Source organism: Rhinoderma darwinii, chromosome 2 (genome assembly GCF_050947455.1).
Source record: "Rhinoderma darwinii isolate aRhiDar2 chromosome 2, aRhiDar2.hap1, whole genome shotgun sequence".
NCBI classification, from domain to species: domain Eukaryota; kingdom Metazoa; phylum Chordata; class Amphibia; order Anura; family Rhinodermatidae; genus Rhinoderma; species Rhinoderma darwinii.
In genome coordinates this window covers 251,280,655-251,295,208 of record NC_134688.1, presented here as the reverse complement: position 1 = coordinate 251,295,208, position 14,554 = coordinate 251,280,655, and the positions used below count along the sequence as shown (strand labels likewise).

Below are 14,554 nucleotides of genomic sequence, written 5' to 3'. Positions count from 1 at the left end.
AAGCACCTATCACAATACTAGCAGGAAATATGAAGCACCTATCCCAATACTAGCAGGAAATATGAAGCGCCTATCACAATACTAGCAGGAAATATGAAGCGCCTATCACAATACTAGCAGGAAATATGAAGCGCCTATCACAATACTAGCAGGAAATATGAAGCGCCTATCACAATACTAGCAGGAAATATGAAGCGCCTATCACAATACTAGCAGGAAATATGAAACGCCTATCACAATACTAGCAGGAAATATGAAGCGCCTATCACAATACTAGCAGGAAATATGAAGCGCCTATCACAATACTAGCAGGAAATATGAAGCACCTATCACAATACTAGCAGGAAATATGAAGCACCTATCACAATACTAGCAGGAAATATGAAGCACCTATCACAATACTAGCAGGCAACAGGAATACAAGAAACAGGAACTTACCAATTGATGACTGTGAGGGTAACTCTACCTAATACATACCTGAATCTATCCTTAAGCACTGACCTTAACATCAGACACCAAAAAACCTCACTCACTCTTCCAAACACTGACCATAAGGGAGGAACTTATCTGAAGACACTGTCTATATATAACACAACACCTGGAAAACACTGGGAACCAGAGGTAATGAAAACAAAACTAATCCAATCCGAAACCCAGTGAAAGAAAACCAGCAGAACAGGGAACAAATAAGACCGTCTTAAAACGAACAACTAAACAAAACCACTGAAGCAAACAAGGACTAAGGAAATACAGGACTAGCCTGGTAACACATGATCTTGCACTGCGTACAGAGAAGCACAAGTAAACACACATAGAATACGCCATCGACTAAACCATACTGCTGAATCCATGGAATCTTGAGAGGCAGACCAATCAAATCTCCTTCTTTAAATGAGCCTTAGTGCCTCACATCAATGTGGTCATTTGCCCTGCACTGATAAAGCAGAGGTTGTCTTAGCAAATGCCAGAGCTGCTCATTTAATAGCTGGGAGATGACTAGCGTGCTGGAACAAACCTACTACTCGTAACAAAAATGTCTTGGTGCTCCCTAAGTCTGGGATTGAAACCATGTGCTTCACTTGTATTTGGTGCACAACCAAAAACCGCATTGCAAAACCGTGGCAATTCGCGGTAAAACGCATGCGTTTTTCAAAGCAATTCAGAAGCGCATGCAAATAACTACAAAACTGCAGTCAAAACGCCCTGTGAAATTCCAGCTTTACAGATTTTTCCAAAAGTACGTATCTAAGAGTTCGGTCTCATTGGCGATATACGGTGTGTGTCAAATTCCTGAGAGAATCATTAAAGCGGAAGTGCAATTCTCACAAATCACCTGTAAATCCCTACCAGCTATGTGTTCTCTTCACTGTTGTCTGCTCCATTAGGGAGCATCTATGGGCGGTTGTTGCAGCGGACTAGTCTGAAATTCCCCTCTTCTCTCATCTCAGGCTGCTGCATCTCTCTTCATGCTTTACACGGCAGCTCTGCTTGTTCAGGTTTGATGCGGTGTATAAATACAAGTACTTTATGACCTCCCCATACTTTACAATAGTTCTGATCAGAATCACCGCCGCACAACACCGGCTTATAAAGAAGACCGTACACAGAGAGCTCATTTCTATGACAGCAAGAATAGAATAATTATCCCCCCCCCCCCCAAATAAAAATAAAAAAAGGCAAATGAGCCTTAATAAGGAGGATGCTTCTATTCTCCATACTATAGATATTAGATGCTACCTTTGTTTTTTTTTTTAAAAAATTTTGAAATGTTGAGATGTCAAAACTTTAAATATTTGTTATAAATCATAGAAGGTGGTAGTTTTCAAGACTTGACACTTCACAAAAGACTAATGCTTTAACATGAAATACCAGGCAAAATGACATTGCCTTAGGAAAGCAGTTCTGTGCACATAGACAGGAGAATGTGTGTATGTTCCAGATCAGGTCATTCAATTCTGAGATCAATGGTGATGCAAACGAAAGCTAAGGTTTCCGTTTGCCTTTCCGTTGAGGGGTTACCTGACGGAAACCTCAGACGGAACCTCTCAACGGAAGGGCAATGCTTATGTGAACAGGCCCTTAGATACTTTTAATATGACTAGATTTCCAATTTCTCAGTTTTTAGTGAAGTAGAAAATGTTATTTTTGAGGCCGGACACTTAGTTTAGGTCTAAAATTTACATACCATGCTGATCTAATAGGTCAGAGAATGTAACTTGTCCTACAGTGATGTCTCTGAAATTGATAGGTAGCATGCAACTTACATGACACACAATCTCAGCCTCTATTCTCACTCCTAGAAAAAAATTACGTATGCTGTGACATGAAAATAGGTTTCTGTGGGCCAAACGTATTTAAAAAAAGTGTTCTCTTGCTATACATTTCACAGCTTAAGGGCGGATTTACACGAGCGTGTGCGTTTTGCGAGCGCAAAAAAACGTGGCGTTTTGCGCGCGCAAAGGCACTTAACAGCTCCGTGTGTCATCACCAAGTGATGCGCGGCTGCATGATTTTCGTGCAGCCGCCATTATTATGACGCTCTGTATGTTTGTAAACAGAAAAGCACGTGGTGCTATTCTGTTTTCATTCATACTTTTCACTGCTGTTGCGCGAATCACGTGCGTCCCACGGAAGTGCCTCCGTGTGCCATGCGTGGTTTTCACACACCCATTGACTTCAATATGTGCGTGATGCGCGAAAAACGCACAAATATAGGACATGTCGTGAGTTTTACGCAGCGGACTCGCGCTGCGTAAAACTCACGGACTGTCTGCACGGCCCAATAGACTAATATAGGTCCGTGCGAGGCGCGTGAAAATCCTGCGCGTTGCACGGACGTATATCACGTTCGTGTAAATCCACCCTTTAATATTGCGCTTTAATATCTCATCATAAATCATCCCCTTATGTCTCTCTTACAATCTATCAGTAATTGTTAGCCATAAAATTCATTAGTCAAGTCATTTACATGCAATCTAATAGCCGAAGAAGGCTGCTTTAAGGGGACAGTGGCCCCCCTTACCTACTTGGGCCGCTGTGCAGCTGAGGTTGCACCAATGGTATGTCCGCCCCTGGTTTAACATCAACTGTGTGGTTCTGTTCACATCTGTGTTAGTGCTTTCCATTGTTCTACTCCGCAAAAAACAGAACAATGAAAAACCGTAGCTGCTGGATCCATCAAATACTGGAAAACAACGGCACCCGACAGAACCAATTCACTTTAATGGGTTCCGTCGGGTTTCCATCTCCGATTTGAACAGAGCCTTTAGGGCCTTCTATACCTGCCAATATTCGGCCGGTGCAGCGAGTGCCGATCAACGGGACATCGTTGATCGGCGCTCGTTTGCTCCTGTCACACGGAGCTATGGATGGGGACGAGTGGTTGTTACTCCCATTGCTCGTCCCCATACGTTATTATGTCTGCAGTGCGTCTCATTGTTTGCACAGCGAGATGTTCTGCCGACAACCATGATATTTTACTTTTTTTAAAAGATACGACCAGCAGATGATCGAGCGTTTGCTTATTTGCGTTATATGAACGCTCGTCTGCCTGATAATCGCCCAGTGTAAGGCCTCATGCACACGACCGTAGCCATGTGCACGGCTGTGATTTTCGGGTCGGCCGGCAGCGGACTGTCAGCCGCGAGCCGCCCGCAAATCGCGGGTCATGCACATGGCCATTATTTTCAATGAGCCCGGACCGCAGAACACGGCCGTAATAAGACATGTCCGTTCTTTCTGCGGTGCGGGCTCCCGGGCCATGCACGGACCGTAAAAACTATGGTCGGGTTAATGGCCCCATAGAAATTAATGGGGCCGCAATTCTCCTGTGGATTTTCGGGGGAATTGTGGCCGCAAAAGCACGTTCGTGTGCATGAAGCCTAAAACCCCCTTTAGTGTTTTTGCTTTTACAATTAAATCATGCTGTTTTTTAGTTGCTCTTTCCTCAGATTTTATGTTATTAAACAAATTATATTTTATGCAGAGGCCATGGTTGGCCATTTTTAGGCTACGGCTTAGGCTAGGATTTTTTTTTTTTTCTATAGAGTAAATCAATACCTTGAGAAGGTAATTTCAAAGTGATTTTAACATTACTTTATGGAGGAAAAATAGTATGGACAGCAATTTATTTATTTTTTTTTTCCTGTAGTGAGCAATAAAAAGTCTGAGTCTAGCCCTAGGGTGTATATAAAGGAGTTTCATATTTAGAATTTCTTAATATATCTTCCTGAGCAATGTTTTTCTGATAAAGTTTCATATGCCCTGCATAAGCAAAGATTTAATAGATAAAACTGGCGGTCAGTCATTGGGTTTTGCTAACTGGCAAATTTCTTACTATGGAGCCATATTTTCTGTATACAAACAGGAGGCTGAGATATGGACAAATAGCTTCCATTGTCTTAATTGGCGGTAAAAAACGCAACCGCTTCCAGAAACTCACCAAATCGCCGTAAAAACCCATGCGGTTTTTTTTTTATCCCGTTTTAATCGCACCTCAACATCTGAATAAACCTCAAACAGAAAAAATGGGACATAGATATCAAAACCACCAAAAAGGCCATACTTACTAGGTAGGTGGGTGGGTGAAAACCCGTTCCCATCAGGACGCAGACGGGTCAAAGAATGCTGCAGAAGGAGTGTGCATTAAATAGTGATAGCCCCTCCCACTAGTCTTGAGGGGAGTGGCGAACTAAGTGCTCAAAGGTGTGCGATAAATGAATGTCAGTGTAGTGCTAGGGTGTGAAATGTATGGTAAAAAAGAAATGTTTATGTATGAAAGTGTCAGAACTGTGTAATAATGTAATAAAAATAAATAAATAAATAAATAAATGTGATGAATAGGGGTCAGTGCTGTGAATAGTACATGGGGTGTCAGTACTATGTGTAATACGTGGAGGGATAATGTGCTGGTCGTCAGGCATGGTGTATCTTGCCGAATAACAGCCTATTTGTAACGCCGCTAGTGTTAGCTAAAGCGGGCTGCTCTGCATTCCAAACCAAACCTGAATAGTACATTCTTCCACTGACTGAATGATGGCAAAGCTAATTTTTTACAGGTTTGCTCTCTACTCTACAAATGCCACAAGAGGAAGTTTAGGAGCTTACTACATACTGTTTAATGTATAGGTAGTATGCATATGTAGATTTGCGCCAACATTTTTCTGACTTTAAATTAATACATTTGTTGAATAAGTGAAAACCATTCCCACTCCCGGCAAACCCCGCCCTCTTTTCCTTGACACTTTTTAACATTTGGCGAATGCCGGGAAAAGTCGCATATTTTTACATATATATGGTGTGCGCCATGATTTGTAGCTTCTTTAACCAAAAAACACATGCAAAGATATTGATAAATTCCCCCCATAATGTATGTTCACACAACCTGTTTTCAGCCATTTTTCGGGCCGTAAACGCCCTGAAAAACAGCTAAAAATGTGGGGGCTGAACGCCTACAAACATCTGCTCACTGATATCAATGGGAGAAACTGCGTTCCATTCCCATGCGGCTATTTTTACATGGCCATTTTTAAAAACGGCCGCGTAATAAAACGCCTCATAAAAAGAAGTGCATGTCACTTCTTGAGACCTTTTTTCATTGAGTTCACGCGAGTTGCTTAAAAAAGCTATATTGATCAATCGTTGCTCGTTTACTGCCAGAAATCTGCAAGTCTAAAAGACCCTTCGCTTACATCAGTAATAGTGCCTGGAGTAAAGCCTACGCTTCCCAGACATTTGTACAGACATTGAGTCACCAAGGAATGCTGAGAGATTTTAGCTCTGAAGCCAGCAGAATTGTGAATGCGGCTCTTGACTATAATACAGCCTGTAATTCAGGATTTTGTACAAGATACATTTATAAGGTTAATCAGCATATGTAGAATAATTATGAAAACTGTAAATGGTGGTCAAAGGTTAACGTGTTTTAAAGTCCCATGCATGTATACAGTACATTAAAGTAGCAGTTTATGTTGTGATGTCTTAACAGTGTAATTTAGTGTCTAGGTACTGGACAGATCTACGTTGTAGAAAAAAGTGGCAGATGTTACTTAAGTTTTACTGGGCTCTTACCCAAGTGTGAACAGTGCAATAGTTGTTTCTGAATTTTCTGGGGCTCCAATGCAACTACGCTGTGGTTAGAGTCCCAGCCCAGCCTGACTCACTCAGTGCTGACACTACTCGTGACATTGAAAGCTTGTATGTGTCCTTCAGGCTAAGAATGACTCATCACAGGATAAGAGAGTCAACTGCCCGATAACATGTGATCACATTTAACATGGCCGTCTAATGTTAGATGTTTTGCAAGACACAACATGCACAAGTTTTTGTATATATCTGATTCCAGCTACATAATAATTTATAATAAGCATGGACATACCAATGTGATATTAGCTAAATATCAAAATATTTGTGACAACCCCTTCTTCTTATGTTAACTTCTTAAGATAACTCAAAACCTGATGGTGAACCCAAACCAACCCCACCTCAAGAAGATGATTCATCTGACAATTTATTCTTCCCCAGCCGGCGCAACTCTGTTGTGGAAGAGATTCACAGCCAGGCTCAAGAGGGGCTTAAATCCTTACAGAGAAGAGGTAAAAAAAAACTACGTATATAATTTTTAGATTCCTTAATATCTGTAGATTTTCTCACACTTGCCCAATTCTTAAGCATGTCGATCAGCGCTCATTTGCCCCATTTAAAACAGAGCAACGATTATAATCTATGGGGACTGACAATAGTTAATATGATTGTTCGTCCCCGTACATTTGCATCTTGTCGGCAGCACATCCCGTTTACACAAGGTGATGTGCTGCCGACAAACAACCATTTTTGGGTCACATTATGGATATGAGTAGTGGAATCTGCATGCAGCCGATACATAACATTACGACTTTGCCAGGTATTTACAGTCAAAATCGCGCAGCCGTTGGATTGCAGGCAGAATGCAGATGCTGCTGCGTGGGACAGTATCCAAAAGATCCAAACATCAGACAAAGGAGCATTTACACAAGGCAATGATCGAGAATGAGCGTTTGTATGAGCGCTCATTCGCCCAATCATTGGCTCGTGTAAAAGGGCCTTTAGATGTAACATTAGGATTATCAGAAGAAACATTGTAAGCTGGTTGTATGCCATGTACTGCGTGTTTATAGGGGAAAGTGCTAATGCATTACACAGCCCAGTTCTTAATAAAATCTTTGGTTGTCTTTCAGGAAAACAGCAGAGCAAACATTCCTCACAGGATGAAATTAAGACGCCCGAGGTATGACTGTTAAGTTCTTAATTAGACAATTGGTATGAACTGGAAAAAATAACTTCTATATTTAATGTTTGCGCTGGGGAAAAAAGATCGGCTACATTTGACCATAAATGTAAATAAATCATAAAACGTTAACATGTGTTGGAGGGCAAACTTTTAGAATGCTTCGATCTTGCACGTCGGGTCAGGTAACCTGAGCCTCCTCCCAGGTGAGAAAATTAAAATGTTGGGTTTCTAAGGGGCAATAGAATTTGTCATCTTTACGGCCACATCGACGGGAAAATAAAAACGTTACGGCTCTTGGAATGTGGCGATGCAGAAACAAGTGTTTTTTTTTTTTAAAAGGCTTTTTATTGTGCAAACGTAGGAAAACATATAAAACCTTTACATATTTGATATCCCCGTAATCGTGCCAACCCATAGAATAAAGTTAACATGTTATTTACGCTACGTAGTAAACGGCGTAAATTTATAACGTGAAAATCAATGCTGGAATAGCTGCTTATTTTCAATACTCTCCTAAAATAAAGTTAATAAAAGTTAATCAATATATTGTAAGAATCTAAAAATGGTACAATTACAAAATACAACTCGTCCCGCAAAAAACAAGCCCTTATACGGCGATGTCCACGGAATAAAAAAAAAGTTACGACTCTTGGAATGCGACCGTGAAAAAACAAAAAATAATCCTTGGTCATTAACGTGCAAAATGGCCTGGTCATTAAGGGGTTAAAGTCAAATTCCTCCACAAAAAGTACCAATCCTGCAAACCTTGCATTATGCACATTACTCCTTTTTTTTTTTTTTTTTACTTGCCTGCATTTTATTCTTAGTCCAAGTACTTGTCCTCCCAACTAAAGCCGGCCATACACTACAGATTTTGGCTGACTTAGACCATTTTCTGCCGATTGTCGGTGCCATTTTGTGACAAATGCCTGTAAACAGATATCTGTGAAAAAGTTGATCCGATTTCATCGGTAGTTGTCAGTTGCAGTCTTTCATAGAAGCCCAGACCAGGCCACAGATCACGGCAGAAATCGGTCAGCAATCTGTCATTTTATCTCATAGTGTTGTCGTCCAAAACGTCAAGCCTTACAAAACAACCATGAATTGCAAGTATGTGGACGAATGATCATGAATACCATTGTTTGTCTCCATACCTCTGGTTGGCAGCACATCTCCCTGTTCACATGGGAAGAAGCGCTGCCGACAAGTAACCATTTTTCTGGCCACATAAAGGAGGTGATGAGTTGATGAACAAGTGTTGGCTTGTTCTGTGGCCGATTGCTCCCCTGTTTACACAGGGCACTGATTGGGAGCGAGCATTCGTATGAACGCTCGCTCCCAATCATTGTCTCATGTAAAAAGGCATTTGTCATTGAGAAAGGAAAGTGATTTGAATGACAGATGCAGAAAAAGGTGATCACACAGGAAAATTATTCAATTGTTATGTTTTTTTTGTCGTTGAATTTAAGCTAAAGACGTTGCTGACACCTATAATGAACAATTCTTCACTATCATATAGTTGTCCACTGTGGTACTATTTGCTGCCCTATTTTCTATTACTTCCATACTACATAGATATTTATGCTTCCAATTTTTTCCCACCCCACAGTCCACACCCGACACGAACGACAATGGCTTCCGCACTCGATCTCTTTCCTGCACCACGGAAAACACAGATGATGCAATGTTCGTTCGTTCAGAGATGATTCAGCGCAAAGGTGAGGGAAGTGTGAATGCACATACCCATGAATGTCAGTCACATAGACCAGGGAATGGCTTACGGATGGGTCTAGCTTTTCATCTCACTCTATGATGTATTCAAAGGTCTACAAAGTGAGCTCTGCTGAACGGTTTATCAGATTTACCCTATAGATTCTACAGTGTTTCATTTGGAGAACAGAATAAAGATCTGAGTGTGGTAAATGTGTACAACACGTATTGTTTATCTGCAGTCCTGAGCCAATGTAAATATGCTTGTAAAGTAGGGAGATGTGCCAGTTGTGGGGTGTGTAAAGGATGTTGAGAATCTTACATTTTCTTGACTGCTAGGTCTATATAGCATCAGACCTGTTTATTAGTTTTCCCATAGAGATAAAACAGGTGCAATATTTGTCATACAGTTAGATCTAACATAGCAGCTGTATTTTGTGTGTAGATGAATAACCAATAAAAACCTGTGCCCGGTTATAATATAAGCTCCAGGAGGGGGTGATAAAACCTGTGCCACATTATAACATCAGTTCCTAGAGGGGGGGATAAACTCAATAAAGTAATGAATGGTTGAAGCATATTTAACAAGGACTGCATATTTCCTTACATTTGATAGATTTTAATGCTGTGAGAGTGGTCCGGGATCATTTTGGTTTCGACCTTACAGAACCATAAAAACTTGTAACATTCCTTTCCTTTGTTTTTCTTCTAGGCTCCACATTTCGACCTTATGACTCACCAACAACTCCATCAAACAGGGCAGGAAGGAAGCGTAAGCAGAAGAGAGCCACGGTGGTGGGAGTGCCTCAGCACATTGCAGCAGAACTTGGTACATGTTACAGATGTCTGGTGCATTTGGGTAGAACTATGTTGTGTCTTGTTCATCATGCTTTGGTTTCTAAAAGGAAGAAAAATAAGAGTTAACTTATTATAAATTACAGAAATTGTAATTATGACAACAAGAGCCTTAGGCATATATTTCTTAATACAGACCGGAAGCATCATTGCTAAAATCCCTGGTATCCATTGAAAAGAATGACAAACTTCTTGGTAGACTGATTAGGAACACTTGTAACAATCCATATATATTATAGAATAAATGCTTATATATATTTTTCGACTCACATTTTATATAAAAAATTAATTGAATCCAGCAGCAGAAAGAATAACTGCAAAACGTCTGGTGACATGTGAGCTTGATCTATATTATTCCAGCTAAAAACATATTTATTTATTTTTAGAACGTTGAATTTGCCCCTTCCAAAGTTTGTTGACTTTTCTTGTTCTCTTTCTGAATTGGTTTAACCCCTTAATGACCGCCAATATGTGTTTTCACGGCGGTCTAACTGGTGGAATCAAAATGATCTTCTATTCTGACAGTTTAACCCCTTAGATGCCGCAGTCAATGGCGACCGCAGCATCAAGTGGTTTCTGAGGGAGGAGTCTCCCTCTTTCACCCAATCAGCACCCCCCCGTGCCGATGTTTTTTATGGCAGCCGGGGGCCTAACAAAGTCCCCCCCGGGTTTGCCAAAGGCAGGGGCTTATAGAATGCCTGCCATTTTTACACTGACGGGCATAATACACTACAATACAGAAGTATTGCAGGGTATTAGAAACGTATATAGTAAATCCCATAGTTGGACGAAAATTATTTATTTTTTTTAAATAAAGTTACTAATAAATAAATGAAAAATCACAATTAAATTAAAACCTACTTTTTACTCTTACAAAATGCTTTATGATGAAAAAAATGTTGAATTTTAAACCGCACTGTAAATGCTGTAAAAAAAAATAAAAAATAAAAGTTTTCTCTTCATCCTGCCTTCCAAGAATTGCAATAAAAAGCAATCAAAAAGACATATGTACCCCAAAAACTACAAGTCGTCCCGCAAAAAATAAGCCCACGTATAGCTGCACCGGCGGAAAAGTAAAAGTGATGGCACTTAGAATATGGCCACACAAAAAAAGTTTTTTTTATTGTATTGTTATTTATACCACGCGGTAAACGACGTAAGTTTAAGATGCAAAAAAGATGGTAAAATTTCATTTTTTATTCTCCATTTACAATGCCAAGAAAGGTAATAAAATCAATCAATCAATAAATTATATCTACGCCAAAATGGTGGCATTAAAAAATAAAACTTGTCCCCCAAAAAGCAAACACACGGCTAGGTCTACGGGAAAAAGAAAGTTATGGCTTTTGAAATGCGACGGTCAAAAAATAAAATAAAAATCACTCATTAAGACCCAAAATACGCTGGTCAAAAAAGGGTTGAAGGTTCTTTAAAATAAAGCCCAAAAAGAATGGAAATGTTATTTGTTACTGAAGGGATATAGTAAAATAACCAAATATTACTTATTTCCTCTCTAACAATCCTCATTGTACAACATTTTACAAAGGGTCAATTCGCACGTTGCGTAAATACTGCGTTTTTTCCGCAACTGAATTCATTGTGGAAAATTAGCAGCAAATACATTAGCAGCAAAGTGGGTAAGATAAAAAAAAAATCTCATCCACACACTGCGTGAATACTGAGCAGAAAAAAACGCTACGAAATTGACCTGCGGTGCAGAATTGTATTCCGGAGCACGTCAATTGTATTTATGTAAACGCTGCTAATTTGTTTTTTCCCATTGAATTCAATGGGGAGGTAAAACTCGCAACAGATAGCAGATTTAATAAAATCGCTTTGTCCCATGTGACTGCCGCTGCAGCCAATCACAGGCTGAAACATCATCCCAGGAGGCCGGCCTGCTAGCCAGCCAGCTAAGTGCTGCGTTTTTTTTTGCAGCAGACAGATCGGGCGAAAAACTGCACCACAGTTTGGTGCGCTTTTTCGCCCCGATTTCCCTGCGGGCGCACAGCGCGGATGCGCTGCGTGCTATTACGTAGCGTATCCACCCCGTGTGCACACAGCCCGTTAGAAAAATGCTCTGAATGTGAATATATTTTTACAGATCAAAAGAATATGAAATTACTAGTCTGTGTTGTTTGTAACGGAAGCGGGCTATAACCACATTTAAAGGTTTTCCCATAATCAATATGTATCACCTATCCACAGGATAGGTCATAAATATCTGATTGGTGGGGGTTCGACCACTGTGACCCCCACTGATCATGAGAACTGGCTTACCTTGCCGTTTCTGTGAGCCCCATATGAATGGAGAGCTACTGTGCATGCTCGGCCACTGCTCCATTCATTTCTATGGGGCTGCTGAAGATAGCGCTCCGAGGAACGTCAAGATAAGCACGTTCTCTTGATCGGTTGGGGTCCCAGAGGTTGGACCCCCACCAATCAAATATTCATCCACAGGATAGGTGATAAATGTTGATTATGGGAAAACCTCTTTAACAAGGGTTGTTACTACTGCAAAATTAAATAGCTGTTACTGACGTGTAAGGTATATGGATCTGGAAGGGTGTGTTCGCAGTCAATTTGCAGTTTTTAGTGCACATTTTTGGAAAATCAGTGCATGGTAATGCCCAGTTATCAATTTATTTATCCATTTCCAGGAGGAATAACAGAGGAATGTCACTTTACATAGATCTAACATATGATAATCCAGAATAGTTTTCTCATGGGCAATACAAGGCAGACCTATCAGGAGAGGTGCCAGGTCTTCTTTAATCTTGTCCCACTGCGTCGCTTGGCAGCAAAGAAAGGAAGAAGCTGCTTTACAGCAGTCACTTCTTGCCATTCCTCAACAATGATGTTGTTAGTCAGATTTAAAAAGAAATAATAATTCTACATGGCTAACTACTTTAGCATAGTTTATAATATGCCATTTACAGACCATGCCTATCGGTTTACGAAGGTTTACTTTTTAAGAACTAGAAGTATATTTCTACTGTTCAACATTTTTTGTATTTGATCTTCCTGTTAAGTACACGGTCGGGCAGGAGTTCCCGCAACGCGCAGTACCATTATGTTGCGGTAATTGTGCGGGCTCAGAAGCAGAACCCGCACCATTACCCCCGAGTGTCAACTGTATATTACAGCTCACTTCCCGCTGTAACGGACAGGACCGGAGCTAGTCTCCGATTCAACCAATTAACCCCTCAGATGCTGTGCTGAATAGAGGGGTTTTCAGCCGGCCGACAGCCCAGCGAAATAATGTTTGGATTGCCGATGGTTGTTATGGCATCCGAAGGCATAATAATGGCCTCCGGCTCTACCTTGTACAGGAGCCTATGAGGACCCGTCTGCGGCGGATCCTCATAGGCTTGCTGTCAGTGAATCGCTGACAGCTCTAATATACTGCTCTAATACACTGCGTTAGTATTAGTAAAGAGATTGGAGGATCAGGCCTTCAAGTCCCCTAGTGGCGCAAATAAAAAAGTTCATAAAAAGGTTGTAAAAAAGAAAGTAATAAAGTTTGAAGTTAAAAAGTCCCACATTTGTTTTTCCTATAAGTCTTTTATTATTGGAGAAAAATAATATATATATATATATATATATATATATATTAGGTATCGCTGCGTCCGTAACGACCCAAGCTATAAAACAGTTATGTAATTTATCCCGCACGGTGAACGCCGTAAAAAATAAGTGAAAAACAACGCCAGAATCGCTGTTTTTAGGTCACATCTCCTCGCAAACAGTGGAATAAAAAGTGATCAAAAAGTCATATTTACCCAAAAATTGTACCAATAAAAACACCAGCCTGTCCCACAAAAAATAATCAGACACCGCTTTGTCTACGCAAAAATAAAAAAGTTATGGGTCTTAGAATATGGCGACGCAGAAAACAAATAAATTTTAAAAAAAAGTGATTTTACTGTGCAAAAGCTGCAATGCATGAAAAAAACTATGTAAATTTGGTACCGCTGTAATCGTATCAACCTGCAGAATAAAGTCAACATGTAATTTATGGCGCACGGTGAATGGAGGAAAAATAAACCATAAAAACACATTCCACAATTGCTTGTTTTTGGTCATTTCCTCTTCCAAAAAATTTAATAAAAGTGATCAAGAAGTCGTATGTGTCCCAAAATGGTACCAATAAAACCCACAGCCTGTCTCGCAAAAACAAGACCCCCACACCGCTCCATCAACCGAAAAATAAAAAAAGTTATGGTACTAGTAATGCAATGATGAAAAAACATCCCGATGTGCAGGCTGGAGGGCCTTCAGTTTCAGGGCCCTAGTATTTAAGAACCAGGAAGGGAAGGGACATCGCACATCTGCTGGAAGGGAGGGTGCCCGTATTATACCAGTGCAACACTTTCCCAGCAAAATTTCCCAAACTACAAAGGAGGAAAAGTCCCCAAAAGGTGCAGAGCGTTACAAAAGGGGGATAAGAAAAAATACTGTTTATCAGTGCAACACTGGCCAAAGTATAACTAATTGCTTCACAGCGTAACACACATGTATGGATAGTTTTATTATTTACCGCACTATTATACGCTCCTATTATGCCCTGATGTGGGGGCATATGTAATCTGTGCGGAGTACATTATAAACTGAAACACCAGTAATACTCAAACAAAACCACTACCAAGCAAAATCCATTCTCCAAATAGCACTCCTTCCCTTCTTAGCCCTACAGTGTGCCCAAACAGCAGTTTACGTCCA

General features: G+C 40.4%; 1 protein-coding gene across 1 annotated transcript in view; it reads left to right on the top strand.

Annotated features, from left to right (window-relative positions):
- Nucleotides 1-14,554, top strand: part of NHSL3 (NHS like 3) — a 50,620-nt gene that overhangs the window by 17,425 nt on the left and 18,641 nt on the right. The window contains exons 2-5 of the mRNA XM_075853106.1: nt 6,444-6,593; nt 7,215-7,264; nt 8,877-8,985; nt 9,690-9,806. Of these exons, the coding sequence (XP_075709221.1) occupies nt 6,444-6,593; nt 7,215-7,264; nt 8,877-8,985; nt 9,690-9,806 (426 nt within the window). The remainder of the gene's footprint in view (nt 1-6,443; nt 6,594-7,214; nt 7,265-8,876; nt 8,986-9,689; nt 9,807-14,554) is intronic.